The sequence below is a fragment of the Xenopus laevis genome, chromosome 7L (genome assembly GCF_017654675.1).
Source record: "Xenopus laevis strain J_2021 chromosome 7L, Xenopus_laevis_v10.1, whole genome shotgun sequence".
NCBI classification, from domain to species: Eukaryota; Metazoa; Chordata; class Amphibia; order Anura; family Pipidae; genus Xenopus; species Xenopus laevis.
This window is the reverse complement of record NC_054383.1, coordinates 55,574,573-55,593,512: the sequence shown is the minus strand read 5'-3', so window position 1 is coordinate 55,593,512 and position 18,940 is coordinate 55,574,573. Positions and strand designations below refer to the sequence as shown.

The 18,940-nt window shown below is 36.6% G+C and overlaps 1 protein-coding gene across 5 annotated transcripts in view; it reads right to left on the bottom strand.

The window, feature by feature from the left end:
- Positions 1–214: 214 nt before the first annotated feature.
- The window catches only part of dlg5.L (discs large homolog 5 L homeolog), a 206,457-nt gene continuing 187,731 nt past the window's right edge, over positions 215–18,940 (bottom strand). For all 5 annotated transcript variants that reach the window (XM_018240317.2, XM_018240321.2, XM_018240319.2 and 2 more), the window contains 8 exons: positions 18,168–18,316; positions 16,652–16,822; positions 11,679–11,875; positions 11,386–11,529; positions 9,721–9,848; positions 9,493–9,602; positions 5,251–5,360; positions 215–4,365 (listed from right to left, as the gene is read on the bottom strand). In XM_018240317.2, coding sequence (XP_018095806.1) covers positions 4,262–4,365; positions 5,251–5,360; positions 9,493–9,602; positions 9,721–9,848; positions 11,386–11,529; positions 11,679–11,875; positions 16,652–16,822; positions 18,168–18,316 — 1,113 coding nt within the window. In that variant the 3' untranslated portion in view covers positions 215–4,261. The remainder of the gene's footprint in view (positions 4,366–5,250; positions 5,361–9,492; positions 9,603–9,720; positions 9,849–11,385; positions 11,530–11,678; positions 11,876–16,651; positions 16,823–18,167; positions 18,317–18,940) is intronic.

The following is an 18,940-nucleotide window of genomic DNA, read 5'->3' as shown; positions in this document are numbered from 1 at the left end:
AAATAATGTGAAATAAGAGGTTACAGTGCTGTTTAAATCTGTCACAAAAAAACATGTCATAGCGTATTCAATTAAGTCTCAGCTTTCTGAAGTTAACATATTTCAAGATAAAGACTTGTGACAGAAAGAAATTTTATACTTGGCTTTTTTTAATTTACCCTGTTATATGTGACAGACATGCTCATGCATAAATTAAACAGATCTACACCCTTAATTATAGAAATTGGCCTTTATTTTATCAGCTCACTATGGTTTAATGTTTTCAGTTTTGTAAAAATCGACCTTGGTGAATGAAAGAAAAATCTGTATCGTAAATTGCCAGTTCTAAATCCACTTCAAAGACTAGCAAATGAAACATAAATTATTGCTATTTCACAATAAATGTATTTTTACTGTACTTAAAACTAAAACAAAGAACCATCTGTTAAACAAGCAATGTGATTGGGGAAATTCGTTTTTTTTTTGGATCTAGTGCAAAATGAATCCCTTTTCTGATAAACCCTATTAAAAAAAAAAGGACCATGAGGTCTGTTTTCTATGAAGTTATATAGAAATCCCCCTCCCCAACCGCTCCCTTACCAGAGAGCTGGCTGAGAGCAGAGGACGAGAGCGGGCTGGTGGTTAGGTTGCGGGAGGCAGGTAAGGGGTGGCTGTGCTCGAGGGGCATTTTGGGGAGGGGGGCTAGTGCCATGTAGTGACGCCTCTGACACCTTTTCAGCACTCTTTTAGTGTGATAAATGAACTATTCACGGTGTTCCCCACCCTCAGAGAAGACAAATTTATATTGAATAAATGTATAACAAGATTTCTTTGTACCTGTTTTTTTTTTTTTTTTTTTGCATATGTATCACTGATGCATCACAGTGTTTGAGGGATAACCTGAATCGTCTTAAGCAGGTGTTAGATGTGCTATGATGTGAATTAAAAGTCTCTAACACAGCAATGTATTGTGCTACAGGTCTAATCACCATTTATATAAGAATGAATTAACAGAAGAAAACGGGTGTCCCTCTGTTCAAATTGTTTTGAGTTATGGTTGCCACCTTCTATAGAAAAAATGACTGGCCTTATATTCTAATTTTTTTGCCTATTATAATGTAATAAGATTGGCATTCATAATGGCAAGGAGGCAAACCAGCTTAAGGTTTTCTAAAAAATGTTCCCTCATATGGACAATTTATCTCGAAAGAGGGGATTTGCATTTGTGGGGATGACAACTCTCTGTTATTATATGTATGTAATTAGCTATAAAAATATTAAAAAATAAAGCTTTTTGGCTGCTTTTGCATTAATAGGACAAAACAGGAACAGTTATAAAATATATGTTCTAAAGATAGATCTTCAAATTCAAACATTGTTTAGGAATACATTGTTTAGGAATTCATTTATCTCCTTAGTGATTACTGGGTGCCAAAGTAGTGCTTCCTTACTGAAAATAGCTGTAGGTTTTAAGCTCATCGTTCATTGCCATATTCTTGATATTTTAAAAAGTCTAACTATGAAGACATTTGATTTGGTTCTCTAATTTTATGTGCAGGTGCCGGCAAGTCAGAAAAGGCAATAATACACACAAAACTGTGAGTAAACATGCGAGTTCGATATTAGAAACCCAAGATTTTAATTTAAGGGACTCTACTTGTAAAAGTTAATAACTTAAAAGCAGAAAGGCATAGTGGGATATTTCCCCAGAACAATAACTGCCTTTTCCTTCACTTAGACTTTTGGTCATAAAGACAGAATGACCTTGACATTAAGGCTGGCCTAAACTCAAGTGCAAATGAAGACAGGGATCCAGCGGACACATCCAAGTATATACAGTATTACATCCCAATGATCAAATATTTCCAGTAGTAGAAATTAATTTAAAATTAAGTAAATAATTTATACCACACATCTAAAGTGCTGTGCAATGTTAAATAAATTCCACCGCAGCACCAATTCATAGATATTTCATCAATAGACATTAATTAATACCAAAGATTCTAAAGTGCTGTGCAATACTTGATAAATTGATTGGATTCCAATCAAAATCGATATATAGATAGAAAAGGAGTCAATGGTTTAAGGTTAAAGAGAAAAGTATCGGCCACTTGCTCAAGTTCAAGGAAAACAGTAAGAGAAAATTATATAAAGAATGGTGGAGCTGCCCCCAAAGCTGCTGCCTAATAATTTCTATCCCTGGGACACCACAAAGATGGAGAAGACAGGGTAACCATGACTGTGGTCTCGTAATATATGCTAGCGCTAAGCTGTAGAGAACTAAATTAACCTGAACAAATCATTGGCCCCTTGGAGTAGTAGATAAAGAGAGGATTGGTGAAGGTTGAGCTGAGCAAGGAGGCACCAAAACACCACCCTTACACAAACTAAACCGAACTAGAATTCTTATTAAAAAGCCAAATCACTGGTATAAGTAAAAACAAACAAAGCACACAACGTGTGTTTCATCTACGACAGCTTTCTCAAGGCAAATTTAATAACTAAGGTGCAATACAAGATGCAGATACAGGTCCTTTCGCGGGTACCTTTTACTATTTTCCTTGAACTTGAGCAAGTGCCCGATACTTTTCTCTTTAATCTTAAACCATTGACTCCTTTTCTATCTATATACCGCTTTTAATTGGAATCCAATCGATTTATCAAGTATTGCACAGCACTTTAGATTCTTCATTATTATTTAATTAATTAGACTATTAATGAATTTTCTATGAATTGGTGCTGGGGTGGAATTTATTTAACATTGCACATCACTTTAGATCCGTGGTATAAATTATTTACTTAGTTTTAAATTAATTGGCGCTCTAATTGGATTTAAGCATTGAACAGCACTTTAGATTTTCTTTTGGTACTAACAGCCTGATAATGAATTCTTTAATTGCGCTTTAATTGTATCACGTGATTGGTTATTAATTTATTCATCAATTTAATTCATTGATATTCTTGTATTGCACCTTAGTTATTAAATTCAAACACTGACACTTTATATACTTGAGAGTTGGACTCTGTGATTAACAGACTAATAACATGATTAACAGACTAATAACATTATTTGTGGAGTGATTATCCTATTTTATAAAAGGTCAAGTGTGGTTCTTTCTTCTCTCCATTCTACAATTGTAACATTACTAACATAGGTCAGACCTTTACTTTGACATGGTGGTTTAAGTTATTATTAGGTAACAGGGGTTGCAATCTTTCTATTTATATCAAATATTTCCAGAAGTGTGATCTGAAACACTGACATGAATTAACTATAGTTGATCATGGTTTGAAGTTGGGTCACAGCTAGTTATGTGGCCTTAGCCAAAATGTTTTTAGAAGAAACACTAATATTGACAAAAATAAAAGTTGTGATCCATTTCTTATAGTTCCTGAGCACTTTCTTTGATACCCACGGTGCCACAATCTTCACTTTCCCCTAGCTGATGGTGTAACAACTGTTCTGCTTCCACTTAAAGACTTACATTTGAATATGACAGCATTTCTTTACCCCAAAGATGTTTTGTAGGTGCAGTTACAATCTTCAGCAACAAAGTGGTTATAAAAAAAGATCAATTTTAAGGAGTGTTTAATCTCTTTTGGAGTCCCCTATTCAAGTATAACAGTGGAAGGAATGCAGTGCTGACAGTTCCCAAAGTTGCAAAGTGAAAGCATATACAGTATATTACAGGACTTAAATTTCAACACTTGTGAAAAGCAATACTTTGCTTCTGTCCTAGTGCCTAGTACCTTTAATTAGCAAGTCAGAGCCCTCTTGGGATAACATAATGGTCCCTAGAGAAGAAGCACTCGCTGTGCTCTTGCATTTTATGAATTGTTTAAAAGTGGCCTTTTACAATTCTCTTTATTATGTGATCAGTTTGCTGACATCAAATGCAGGCTTGTTTTGTTTTTCTGATTAGTGCATCGGTTTGTCCAAAGAGATGGAGGCAGTTCTTGTGAAATCTGCTCACTTTCAGTTCTGGTTTCTAAAGCATAAATGATGTGCAGAATGTCTTGGTAGTCTGTCCATTATCCTGGTTGCATTTTTCAAGTACCAGTTCTTCACTGACTGACACCTGTGGCTATTCTTGTCATATGGTATCTCTAATGATTTGGAGATGGAATAAGTGGCTTACCAATAAATACTGAGTTACTAAGTATATAGTGTTTTTCTTAAAACAATTAACAAATCCAGCAATGGCAGGCACAGTTGAGGATTTCTGTAGATAACTACTGTGATTACTTCTTGAGTCATGAAGAGAACTATTCTCTCTGAACTTTACAAGCATCCTGCTGGAATCCACAAAGCTTTATTTTGTTCTTGATCCACAATGGAACAAATCTGATTGCAAATGCTAAACAATGCACCACCTTGGATTACAGCTGTAACAAGAGAAAATTTAAAACAATTTAGTATCCTGGTATATTATGTACATGAATGTGTGTCATATGATGTAAAACCTTACAGGCATCTGAGGAGCTGGAAACACATACAGTATCAATGGCAAGGTGAATGATCAACATTAGTACTAAAATACAATTTCTATAAAATGTTAACATACACATATACATACAAACTATGTCTGACTGTCAAGGCTGGAGTCCACCCGTATAGAGTACAGGAGCAAAACTTTTATTTTGAAGCAACCATGGTGGTTCTTCACAGTGAGAACAGAAAGGTTGTGGAATGCCCTGCCGGATGATGTTGTCATGGCAGATTCTGTTAATGCCTTTAAGATTGGCTTGGATGATTTCTTGGACAAACAGAATATCATAGGCTACGGAGATACTAAAATCTACACTATACTATCTATTCTATAAAACTATTATTATATATATTTATATTGGCATATATGGATTATGTGAGTGTAAAGATTGAGTGGTATGAATATGTGTATGTATGTGCACTGGGGTTCATTTGGAGGGGATGAACTTGATGAAGTTTGGTCTTTTTTTAACCCAACTTAACTATGTAACTATGTAATAAGATAAATGTAGGTATTTAGCAGGAAGGAGTAAATGGAATCTGCACAGACTGACATTTCTTATAATAGGAGATAAAAGCTTCCTTTAAGAAAGTGTAGGATTTCCTCACCGTCCTGAAAAGTAGCCCACATACTGAAACTGAATCCAGGTACTATTTGTGTTATTTTATAAAATCTCTAATAACAGAATTATTCATTTTGTGCCAATAGAATCTCCATATACTAAAAGGAATAGTGAATAGAGAAAACCATCATTAAGTTGAAAGTATTCACAATCACCCACCTGTAAAATATTTGCTGTATTCCTGTTCAATCTTCTGTGCAATTTCAAACTGTTCTTTGGAATGTTTTTGTGTCACTTTGTCCCTTAGAAAGATTGGGTCCTTTTGTTCCCTAAAGAACAATGTGCAAAGAAAATAAAACACCACCTTTGGATCCCAACCATTACATATCATTCTATTTACAAATGGAAGATTTGCTTTACAAAACCATCTTGCAATGAAAACAGAATACAAACAAAATGGCCAGAGCTCAGGAGAAAACATATAATAACTGGATCTAATTTCAAATAATCAGTAGAGAATTTGAAGATCTGTCAATGGAAATAGACAAAACACAGTCAATAAACATGAATTATGCATGAAAATGATATACACAGCCATTCAGAAATGGTTTAAAATCACTTTTTGGAAAAAGAAGGACATTATTACATGTATTTGTCAATATAAAAATTAAACATAATGTATAACAGTTGCTACTTTTATCCCTACATAAACAAAGACTAAGTCAATCATGAGTGTTAAATCTACCATGTGGGGAATTACTATATAAAGGAAAGTAATAGAAAGCATGGACATTTAAGGATATAAGGATAAGCTTACCGCTTTCCATATGGGGTCGGGTGCTCAAGCTCCAAGCCCTCAGCAGGGGGAGAAAATGCATACAAAACCTGAAAAATAGAGCTGGCACCATTCCGACACCCCAAAAATATGACTAAATTAAGTAAAGTCCAGGAGTTAGCCTATGATTAACTGTCCTGTGGGGACACGAAATGTGTCAGGCTTTTATTTTTTATACAAGATGTAAATGAAGATTTTTGTACTACTTTAATAATATTTTGAGACTCCTGGACTTTACTTAATTTAGTCATATTTTTGGGGTGTCGGAATGGTGCCAGCTCTATTTTTCAGGTTTTGCATGTGGGGAATTACACTGTTTTGGTAACTTTGTCAACCTGTATTGCTAGCTTTAGATTTAGGTTGCGAGAAAAGTGTTTACGACTAAAAGACAAGATTTAATTTTTAATATATGAATACTCACCTATACACCAATATTCAAAGACATGTAATGCTGTAGTCACTGACCATAGAATTGTATTTTAAACTAAGAACAATTGAAATATTGAATTACATAGTTAACACCATAGTAAAAGTTAATTTAAAGGTAATCCACATGCTTCTCATATACAAGAATATTAAATATCTTGTTAAAATAGAAAGAAGAATAAATTAGTGCAAAATGCAGTGTATGAGAAGAGTTTGTCTGCTATGAAAATGATGCTTGTAAGAAAGTTCATCTTTCAGTAGGACAATGATCCCAAGAAACCAAAGTAACATCATGTCAATAACAAAAGGTGAATGTCCTGCAATGGCCCATTCACTTATCTCAGTCCCATGTAGCAATATTTAAAAATTTAAATGTATAAAGATCATCGGACATATCTTAATAACCTAGAGCAAATTTGAAAACTACTGCTGAACAAAGCTGGCATCTGGTGTATACTTCTATTGCATTTCTTTAAAGTTGCTATTGATGAATACATTTGCAAACAGTATATTTCATGTTCTATTACTTTGAGTTTTAGTGAAAACGAAAAACAATTAAGATATTACTGTATATAATGTTCATAATAAATAAACAGACCAAAATGTCAGTGTAAGATTTTTTATGCAAAGTTAAATCAATGTAAAATCAGAGAAATGTTCAAAGGTATGAATACTTCTGCAAATGACCAAATTTACTGGCTAACCCAATAAGCGCAGATGTATTACCTTGGATCAGTGTCATAAAGTAAATAAGGTGATATATAAATTTAGTAAAAGTATTAAAGGGGTGGTTCACCTTTAAGGTAACTTTTATTATGTTATAGAACGACCTATTCTAAGCAACTTTTCAATTGGCTTTCATTTTTTTTTTATAGTTTTATAGTTATTTGTCTTTTTCTTCTGATTCTTTGCAGCTTTCAAATAGGCGTCACTGTCCCCTTCTAAGAAACAAATGCACTGTAAGGCTACAAATGTATCGTTATTGTTACTTTTTTATTACTGATCCTTCTATTCAGACTCTCTCCTATTCATATTCCAGTCTTTTATTCATGGTTTTTATACAGGGTTGCTAGGGTATTTGGGCCCTAGTTACCAGATTGCTTAAAATGCTAATTGAAGAGCTACTGAATAAAAAGCTAAATAACTCAAAAACCTTCAATAATAAAAAATGAAAAATTGCAAATTATCTCAGAATAGCACTCTCTATATCATACTTAAAGTTATCTCAAAGGTGAATAACCTTTAATAATATACTCACCTCAGCATGCAGTCCCTGGATGGACACTATGAACTAATAACTTATATATATATTTAGTCAATATGCTTAAGCACAGAGATGTATATTGTATAATTAAACAGGTGGATTGTGCAACACCATATTGTAACAAGGTGTTAACATATAAAGATGCAATACGGGGCTTACTGCTGTTCAGTGTCGGTCTGATCCACTAGGATACCAGGAAAAATCCTTGTGGACCTAGGTGTCAGTGGACCCTCTTGTGCTAACTATTTGGCCTGTTTCTTGGTCATTACCTATTTTAGTATTGTAAGAAAGTGGAGAAATAAATGGAAGGATAGATTATAGTATGTAAAAAAAGAGAGAGATAATAAAGAGGGAGAGAAGTAAAATAGTTTAGATAGCTGGCCTTAGGTCTGTGGTTTTCTGCCCCAGTCCAAAACAAAGACTGTTTGGTTGACAGTTTTATGCATTATGGATTTACCGTATATACTCGCGTATAAGCCTAGTTTTTCAGGTCCCAAAATAAGATGAAAAATGCTGCCTCGGCTTATACGCGGGTCAGTTAAAAAAAATTACCTATTTGATGCGCGTGCCTCTTCCGTGCTGATGGCTGCGCCTGCGCCTTCCCTCTCTTGCTGACTGCTGCCTGGCTGCCGCCCCTGACTCCCAGGCTAGGGAGTGTGTGTGCCCGCGGTGCGCGCTCCCTGCAAGGCGTGCTGCTGCTAGTGGTGTCGGAGGAGGAGAGAGTCAGGGAGGGGGGCGGGCCGCGTGTCTCACCGAGTTTCCTCGTTATCACTTGCCGAGTTGGGGGGCGGGCTTAAGGGCCCGCCCCGAGTTAAGTTGCGGTCGGTGGATACCATGGCGGAAGCAGCGGGAGCGTCCAGCCGGCACGAGAAGAGCCTTGGGCTGCTCACTAGTAAGTTTGTGTCGCTGCTGCAGGAGGCGAAGGATGGGGTGCTCGACCTGAAAGTGGTAAGTTCCCCGTAATCCGTGAGCAGCCCGGGCTTGTTTTTCTGGGTTATCCAGACAGTGGCTGGGTACTGTGCAACAGGGCAATTAGAGGGACTCAGTAATGTGCTGCCTGTAGTACCTGCACTTACCACAAGGGGCGCAAGTTAGACTAACGGGGCTGGCATGGCATGCTGGGTATTTTACCCCAGGGTTGCCATGTTGTCTGTTTTCCAGCCAAATTAGGCTAGTAATTTAAAGCCCAGGCGGGTTTTGAAAGCACAAACTAGCCAAGGTACGGATTTGGGCTACTTTTTGGGCCTTTGGCTGCTTGGAAACCAGCTGAAATTTTTCCTTGCCCTAATGTGCTAAATATCTCCCAATGTATGTTGGGAAATGTAGTTTTTGTTTTAACAATTTGCCTACTGCAAAGTTTAATGTACAAGACTAAAATACCCAGGAGCCAAAATATTTGAATAGTATAAAAAAAAAGTATTTATTTTACATTACCGGTACTCATGTACTCTCCCACCTTTCATATTTAATACAGCAGCCTCAGTACAAAATGTGTAAGTAGGCATGGTGTGTGGAGGCGTGACATGATTATTGAAACTTACCAGTAGCTGCTGCATTTCTCACCCTAGGCTTATACGCGAGTCAATAAGTTTTCCCAGTTTTTGTAGGTAAAATTAGGTACCTCGGCTTATACACGGGTCGGTTTATACACGAGTATATACGGTAAACGGATATTTCTGTTTTATCTTTTGCTCTTATAATAATTTAGTGTTCAGTACACATTCTACTTCATAGATGATTAATTATGGATATTTTAGGAACAGTCCCTAGAAATAATTTAATAATATAGTATTAAATTATTTCTAGGGACTGTTCCTAAAATATACTTGTTGAAACCAAGTCTTTGTTGCTCATGGAATGGGGAGTGCTAGGTGACCCCACAAAGTTCAGTGTATCATTTTATTCATTGTTTGTGATGGTGCAGTTAGTTACTCACTTTATTTGCTTAGTGCTTTTGTACCGGATGAATAGTACAATGGGATAGATGTGAACACTGTGCAGTCTCTCTATAGCATGTGGTGCTATGTCCAGTAAACAATGGCAGTCCTATGAAGCAGACAAAAATATGACTTTATAGACAGTTATATTTAGTTCAGGAGCTACAAACAAATAAGAAGTACTTGGACTCGCCAATCAGCACAATCAAAAATTTTTTAGAGATTACCTTCTCTGTTATCTCTTTTATTGAAGCCACGGTCGTGACATCAAAATGGCCGCTACGTCTCTTGTAGTCTATAAACAAACAGTCCTTCACCCCACGCTCTATAGCCTGTTGAGAAGCTTTCATAACCTCTGCAAAAGATTGGATGACAATATGTATTAAAAGATACAATGCACTGCATAGAATGAGAATTACAGGAAACAAATATTAAATGGTACATTAGAATTAAAGGGATGGATTGCCTTGATATTAAATATGATATATATATATGTTTTGTTTTTCATTTGTTTAACTTTTTTTCTGCAGATTCCTAGTTTGGAACCTAAATGGTTGTCTGGTGGCTAGGGCCCCACTTTCATTAGCAAGCAAAAAAGTGGTTTCAAGTGGTGAATATAAGGGTAGAGGCACACTGGGCGATTCGGGAAGATTTAGTTGCCTGGCGACTAATTGCCTTGTCTTTGCGGCGACCAATCTCCCCGGACGCCTTCCCTCTGTCTTGCACCGGCTTTAATGAAAAGTCTCCTGCGGCATGGCACAAGAGGCGCTTCGTATTCTGAAGTCGCACAAAGTTTCCTCGTGAGGCAACTAAGGGCGACTTCGGAATACGAAGCTCCGCGTGTGCTATGCCACAGGTGACTTTTCATTATAGCCGGCGCAAGACAGAGGGAAGAAGTTCGGGGAGATTGGTCGCCACAAAGACCAGTGTGCCCCTACCCTAAGAGGGCTCAACAGCAAGATAAGCAATACAAATCTATTCTAAGGATCAATCTGCTTTTAGTAGATTTAGGGGCCGATTCACTATGGGTCGAATATCGAGGGTTAATACTCGATATTCGACTAGGAATTAAAATCCTTTGACTTCGAATATCGAAGTCGAAGGATTTAGCGCAGATAGTTCGATCGAACGATCGAAGGATAATTCCTTCGATCGAACGATAAAATCCTTTGAATCGAACGATTCGGAGGATTTTAATCCAACGATCAAAGGAATATCCTTCGATCAAAAAAAGTTAGCCAAGCCTATGGGGACCTTCCCCATAGGCTAACATTGACTTCGGTAGCTTTTAGATGGCGAACTAGGGGGTCGAAGTTTTTTTTAAAGAGACAGTACTTCGACTATTGAATGGTCGAATAGTCGAACGATTTTTACTTCGAATCCTTCAATTCGAAGTTGTAGTTGAAGGTCGAAGTAGCCCATTCAATGGTCGAAGTAGCCCAAAAAAAACTTCGAAATTCGAAGTTTTTTACCTTCGAATCCTTCACTCGAAGTTAGTGAATCGGCCCCTTAATGTAATGTAATAATGTATATGATAATTTGTAATTGACTTCATTTTTAATTAAATTGATATTTAAAATTATATGTTTTTTTTGGGATCAATGACCTTGAAAAAAGACTAATTCAGAGATTTTTCTTATTATGGTTAACTTTCTTTTCAAACCTTTTCCAATCTGACATTCAAATACTTCTAGCAAGATAAATACCAAACCAGAGAGAATAAAGAGTTAACAAAAAAAAAACAAAATAGGCTGTTATTGTCTTTGCATACCATTTTTTAGTACATTATGTACCAAAAGTATCATTATAAAGGTACATTATGTACCATAAGTTACATTATAAAAGCTGATTTTAAGATGACAATTCTCTTTGAGGATGGTTTACTCACTTACCAAGTGGGCATCTACAAAACTTTCCAGGTGACTCCTTTACCAGCATATCTTTCACAGCATCAACCAATGGCCCAAGAATAAGAACTGGTCTGGGAGAAGTGCAATCCACCCTTTGGACTCGTTGGTATGCCAAACTAACCGATTCTGTGGAAATTTTAAAAAAATTACACTGTAAATGATAATGGTAAATAGAAAATACAATAATTAAAGAATGTTCTCTCTCTGGATTATTCCTTGACGACTTTGGCTAGGGGCAGCTCTCTTCACATTCATCCTGTATCAGTAATTTTTACCATCTAAGAAGGGGATTGAATCAGTACTGATAGTGTCCAAGCCTTGCAGGTCCTTTCCATCTCTAGACCCACTGCGCTTATGCTTGTGTTTTCTTCGGAAGAATGAACGTCTAGCAGCAGCAGAGAGTGTTTTGCTGGCCATGGTCTCATCACGGCCTTCTGACATACTGAGTCTTCGTGAAAATTCTTGTTCCATCCTATAATACAAAAAACAGCACATAAAAACAGCTTTTTGCTCAAAGAAAATGTAGTAATAAGCAGGTTTTCAATATTTTTTAATTCAATATTTTTATATGGTGGATAATTTAAATATACTTAATTTTTTTTAAAAAATATTTGTAACTGTTACTGAAAGCAGCATCTCTGTAATTCAGAACATCAAAAATCCAAGCTTTTTATCCAAGGCCAAAAAAAACCGTTCAAGAAAAAAACCAGGAGAGGAAAGTCAAAGAGAAAATAGTCATACATTACAGGAGGGACCCCAAGGGACCAATTTGAGTCCGGTCAAAACCCGCAGCAAGAGAGACAAATAATTTTCAACTTATCGTCCACAACATTGACAGACACACAGGTTGGTGTGTTGAGTAGGGGCTTAAGTTTTGTCCCTACTACTAATTTCAACCTGTTTAATTTTGAGGTTGAATTGTTTAAATTTTGCTGCCAACTTAATCTGAATTCTTTTTTTCTCTCCAGATTTACTGAGGAGCGAGCTGATCCAGAAGCTGAGCAACAGGCCTCCACAATGTCAAGGCAACTTAAATTAAAATCCACCTATATGCCACCCGTACAAAATAAGTCTGTAAGTACTTTTGCAAATAACGTAAGACGTGATGTACGAAAGTATATCAAACAGAAACACAAATATTGCAGTAATCTTAAACGTGACGATATGAGATTGATAAAAGAACTGTCAAGGGATACAACCAGGATTGTTAAACCGGCAGATAAGGGCGGAGGCATAGTCATAATGGATTATGTGAATTATAAAGCAGAGGATTTGCGACAGCTAGCTGATGACACGTGTTATGAGACGTTGTCGCTAGACCCCACATTTGAATATTTGGATAAAATTAAGGATATGGTGAGTGGTGCTCAAGAAGCAAACCTCATTGACTCAAAAACTAGTGAGTTTCTCATTATGAATTATCCGCGTCGCCCTTGCCTATATCTTCTCCCAAAGATTCACAAGTCGTTGGTCAACCCTCCCGGGAGACCGATTATTTCGGCTTCAGGATCCATCAGTCAGCCTATTGCACAATTTGTGGACTCATTCCTTCAACCATTTGTGACACAAATTCCGTCTTTTATAAAAGACTCTTTTGATTTCCTGTCCAAATTGCATTCTATTGAAATTGACCAAACCAAACAGACCAATATTATATTGGTTACTATGGACATTTCCAGCCTCTATACTAATATACCTCATGATCTGGGTAAAGCTACAATTTTTGCATTATTAATGAACGGGCAGATAGAAAACACTCTGGCCCTCTTTGTTTACCAATTGCTCTGTTTCATACTGGATCATAATTATTTTAGGTTTGAAAATATATTTTACAGACAAAAGCAAGGCACAGCGATGGGGAGTAATGTGGCCTCATCTTATGCTAATTTATTTATGGCACAGTATGAAGATCAACACATTTACAAATCTGATTTTTGGCAGCATATTTTGGGATATTATCGTTACATAGATGATCTCTTTTTTCTCTGGCAGGGAGATGAATCTTCCCTGGTCGCTTTCATTGATTATTTAAATAACATTCCATCCACAATTCGTTTTACGGCATCTTGGAGTGGGACTGCAGTTTCATTCCTAGATATAATGATTACCTATCAATCAGGTAAATTTAAAACAAGCATTTTTCGTAAATCCACTGATCGCAATAATCTTTTACATGCCACAAGCTTTCATCCACCGGCATTAATTAAAGCCTTACCATATTCACAGATGCTTAGGGTCAAATGAATTACATCAGAAACAGAAGAATTGGGGAAGTCATTAACAGTAATGGCTGATAGGTTTCGTGAGCGTGGATACATGCAAGAATTTGTGGATCAAGCGTTAGTCAAGGTAAATATAGAAAGGCAGCGAAGAGACAATACTATGGAAAAGAAGGTTTTTGTAACGAAATATACTACGGCCAGTCGTTATATTAAACATATTGTGCGGACACATTGCCATCATTTACAAACAGATGCCATTTTTGGACCTGTTTGTCAGGATACCCCAATGTTTGCTTATAAACGGGGAAAAAATTTAAAAGATGTACTTGTTAAGGCTGACAATAAAGCATATTACTTGACACAACATTTTTTGTCTAATCCACAACCCGGTAACTTCAGATGCTAAAATTGCTCGGTGTGCAATAGCATGTTACAAGGGACATCCTTTGCACATCCACGGACAGCACAAAGATTCCAAATTAAACATCGTATCACTTGTCAATCTACACATGTGATTTACATGATTGTTTGCCCATGTGGTCTTTACTACATAGGCAAAACAATACAGAAACTTAAGGATAGATTTTTGAAACACAAAAGTGTTATAAAAATTGGGAAAGATACCACGCCGTTAGTGACACATTGTAAAGAACACAACCATAATATATCATCCTTACGTCTTATGGGAATTGATCAGATAATCTCCTCCGGGGGGGTATTGATAAGAATACCTTACTTAAGGAGAGAGGCGGAATGGATTTTCCACCTTGACACAGTTACCCCTATGGGTTTAAATGATGCATTGAACTTATCCTGCTTTTTACAGACCAGATAATTTGGATGGCCTATGCTCAGCCTTTGGAAATGCTCTAAGACTCCTAAGAGATATACCTCCTGGTATGTATGACTGCCCTGGGATATACAATGGCTGTGGTGAATATTGTACTTATTTTATTTAATAACATATTTTTCTTTCTGTTTTAGGGGTTAAATTCATTACCCCATTATATGCTGGTTATGTGCCCATGTGAGATGGTGGACCAAAGGGACGTATCATTCAAAGTGTTAAAGTATTAATGGCTGAGACGTATTGCCTCTTATGCTTGTTTCATATGTTTTATATTCTTTGCATATCTTATATTAATTGAATGTCCCATTTTTGGCCCTGTAGTCTCATTCATCTGGAGACCTCTATATGGTGGAACGCATTTGCGTTCCAGAGGGTATCCCACGGGGTACCTTGTTATATAGAATTGAAGTTTGGAGTGTTAGACATAACCAACATGAGATTTAATACCATATTATCGCATTTGTTATATGACAGCACCACATTTATTGTGTTCCTTTTCTCTTCTATCATTAAATGCACGAGTGACGTCCACTTCCGGTTATTGGAACGCATTTGCGTTCCGGAAGTACTCCCATAATGCATAGGGGATGGTTTGCTCACTTTGAAAACCGGAAGTGACGGCACACGCGCTGATGTGCGATCGTTTGTCACTGATTGACTGTATATGCCACAAGGTATTTAACTGCTTCACTTGTATTATTCTTTCTGCCTTTTTTTTGATTTTTGTGCCCCTGATGAAGACCTCTTTAGGTCGAAACGCGTAGAGCGACATGCTGTTGCCATGTGGGGTAACTAGCATGGAATAAAATTCGTTTTTATTCATTTACAGAGTGTGCATTCCTTATTTTCTGTTTTCTCTGTAGTTCAGAAGTTGACTATGAGATAGCTACATAGTTGCAGGGAGGGCAGTGAGATGACGGATAAGGGTCCATCACTAACACATACCTATACTAAACTAACTGTTGGGGGCAGATTTATCAAAGGTCAAGGTGAATTTTCGAATGAAAAAAATTTGAATTTCGATCTATTTTTGGGGACTTCGACTAGGGAATAGTCCAAATTCGATTCGATTTGAAAGAAATTTGAAAATACAAATAAAGAAATTTATCATGTACTGTCTCGACTTTGACATTCGCCATCTAAAACCTGCCGAATTGCTGTTTTAGCTGTTTTTTTCTGGGAAAAACTTTGGATCAAATTCGATCAAATGCGATATTCCTTCGATTCGTATGATTCGAATTCAGCCAAATCCGAACTTAATTTCGGTTGGTCTTTATGAATTCAAATTTCAACCCTTGATAAATATGCCCCTTGATGTTAAGATAACAATAGTCTTGGATATTATACTTATCCAAGTCATCATCCAAAACATTTTTAGAAACACTAATAGAATCTGCCATCCTATCGTTGAGCAGCAGGGCATTACATAACCTTATTGCCCCTCACCAAGAAAAAACACCTTCGCATGTGAAAGTTAAAATTAAATTGCACATACCTAGGAGTGTTTTATGATATTTTCTATGTGAAAAAACATCCCTGCTATCAGTCTATAATTCCCTCTAAAGTATTTATAAAAATTAATCATGCCCCTTGTGCAAGCATTTTCTATAGACAAAACAACCCAAAGTTTGACAGTCTATCCTTATAGTTTAATTGTTCCAAATTGTAAGATTATACACGGTGGAGAGTATAGCTGGTCCTATGACTGTCCCACTGGTGCTCCGTCCCAGCACCAAATATAGTACTATAGTTTCACAGAAATTGAGAACAGAAGGACGCTGCCGCAGATTTACTGCTAATGTGCAAATTTATTGTCCACACAACATGTTTCGGGCAAGAAGGGCATATGTCCGAAACATGTCGTGTGGACAATAAATTTGCACATTAGCAGTAAATCTGCGGCAGCGTCCTTCTGCTCTCAATTTCTGTGAAACTATATCTTAATTGTTCCATTCATATTATCAATTCGGTTGCTTACAATGGGATTATCTTGACTACAACTACTAAAGGGAATAGCTCTTTATAAAACAAAAAAAGGAATTACAAGTATTATTTAACTAATTCATGTTTAACCTAGGATTATCTATCCCCTTTAAAGTATTTTGTATTTTCCTTGAAAGAAAGTCAATGTTAATGAAGAATTATGTTAACAAGTTGTACAGAGAGGTAGACTCACATGTATTTGCTAGGAACCTGCCCCCTTTCCAGTTTCTGTGCATTTTCATCCAGTTGCCATGCCATCCATGTGCCAAAAGTTCCTTGAGGAAGGGTGTCATCCACATACAGTATGTCATCCTTTTTAAAACTTAATTCCTTTGGAAGCTCTGCTTGACGCTCATAAAGTGTGCTGCCAAAGATAAAAATGTAAACTAGTAATATAAAATGCCACTAATGACTTTAAAGGGGTGGTTCACCTTTAAGTTAACTTTTAGTATGTTATAAAGTGGCCAATTATAAGCAACTCTTTAATTGGACTTCATTGTCTATTTTTTTTTTTTTTTTATAGTTTTTGAATTATTTGTCTTCTTCTCAACATATCCAGTTTACAAATGGTGGCCCTGGCCCCATCAACAAAAACAAATGCGCTATAAGACTACAAATGTATTGTTACTGTTTATTACTCATCTTTGTATTCAGGACCTCTCCTATCCCTATTCCAGTCTCTTATTTAAATCAACGCATGGTTGCTAGGGTAATTTGGACCTGAAAATTGCAAACCACAAATAATAAAACATATAAACCAAATGCAAATGTCTCAGAATATTACTCTCTACATTATACTAAAAGTTAATTCAAAGGTGAACGAGCCATTTACATATAATCTATGATTACCCAGCAAATGTAAAATTGTCTGTTTAAGGCTCTGCTATTTGTAGTAATGGAGACAACATGCAGGGCTGTAGGACCCTTAATGTATAGCAGATTATAAGTAAGCTATAATACACAGGGATACACTGGGTTCAGCACTGTTTGTGGGGCTGCTGCCACCTGAGGCAGAAGCTCTGATGCCACCCCCATGCAGTATATTAGGCTCTCTGAACTAAATTTCTATTTCAAAAAAACAGAAATAGGCTTCTAGATGTGACCAGATGCTGCTTTTTTGCAAGAAAATTAAAAACACTCTTTGTTTCTAACTTCCTGTAACACTTTGCCACATTGTTTACTACATAGTCATCTGAAAAGCAAATTACCAGTTTGCTGTCATGACCTCTGTATGATGAGCTGTTCCATAACTCAAAGCTTTCACAAAGGATGCAGCTCAGTAAAAGGATGTATATACCCTGTTACGGGAGTGGGAGTGGTAACAGGGTGATTTTGAGTCTTTTAAACCCATTAACTTGTATGGAAATTACCTAAATTGCCAACTTGCTTGTCAGGCGATAGTCACTTGGATACTGCAATTCAAAACTACATTTGACATCCAAGAGAGTGCAACTCTGCTTGCAAATAACTGCTTTACAGTGAATGGAGAGAATTCATTCAAGAACAAAAATGCTTGAAATTACCCCACGTTCCATTGTCCTATCAACAGAACAATAACCTCTCTGTCAGTGAAGGTGGCAATAGAGGGAGGAAAAATTACCCCCTTTATAATTCATATAGTTAAGACAACTCAAAGTAGACACTGCACATTTATTTTCTGAATGATTGATCTGAGTTTTAACATTGTCTCTGATTACCACATTAATTACCGTATATAGAATCCGTCACCAGGCAGGTCTTTCAATTTGTTGAATTCATCGATTTTGTGTTGTACTTTTACCCTGATATTTTCTGCTGGTTTAAGCATCTCTAAGTAGGCTTCTTCTGCTGTTCGGTTTCTCATATCCACAGACCCATACTGAAGGAGAAGTTAATCAAAGTAATGAAAGAATAGGTAATAGCACATATACAAATGGATTATGGAGAGTGTGTGATTAGGACAATTTGGAAAAAAGAAATTTGAGAGAAAAATAGAATGAGATATAACCAAGGAAGACAGAAAAAGCAGCAGGAGAACTATGGTAAAACCAACACTGTAGGGTATAAATGAGCACATATAGCACAACTGAATGTAAAAGTTTGAGTACCCTTTGCCAAATGACACATATAGTTGACACCCTGATTCCTGCAGTGCTTTTCTACTTTTCACTTACAGGTAAAAAGTAGAAAAGCACTGCAGGAATCAGGGTGTTAAATAAAAACAACATTTTATTTTACCAACTTTAAGGGCGATGAAGCACACTGCTATTTAAAGAGGACCTGTCACCTTGAGACATAACAAATATATATCTTTTCCCTCCTTAGTTTAACCCTTTAGTCAGCTGTTTTTGTCTATATCTGAAACGGATTAGAAAATCTCCTACATGTAAAAAGTGCTTCATAGGCGCTGCCATGTTGAAACAGGACCCCTTTGTTTTCTGTGTGTGGATTGTGCAAAACTGCCAAATCTCATGGATGCTTAGTGATAGAGTATACTCTGTGA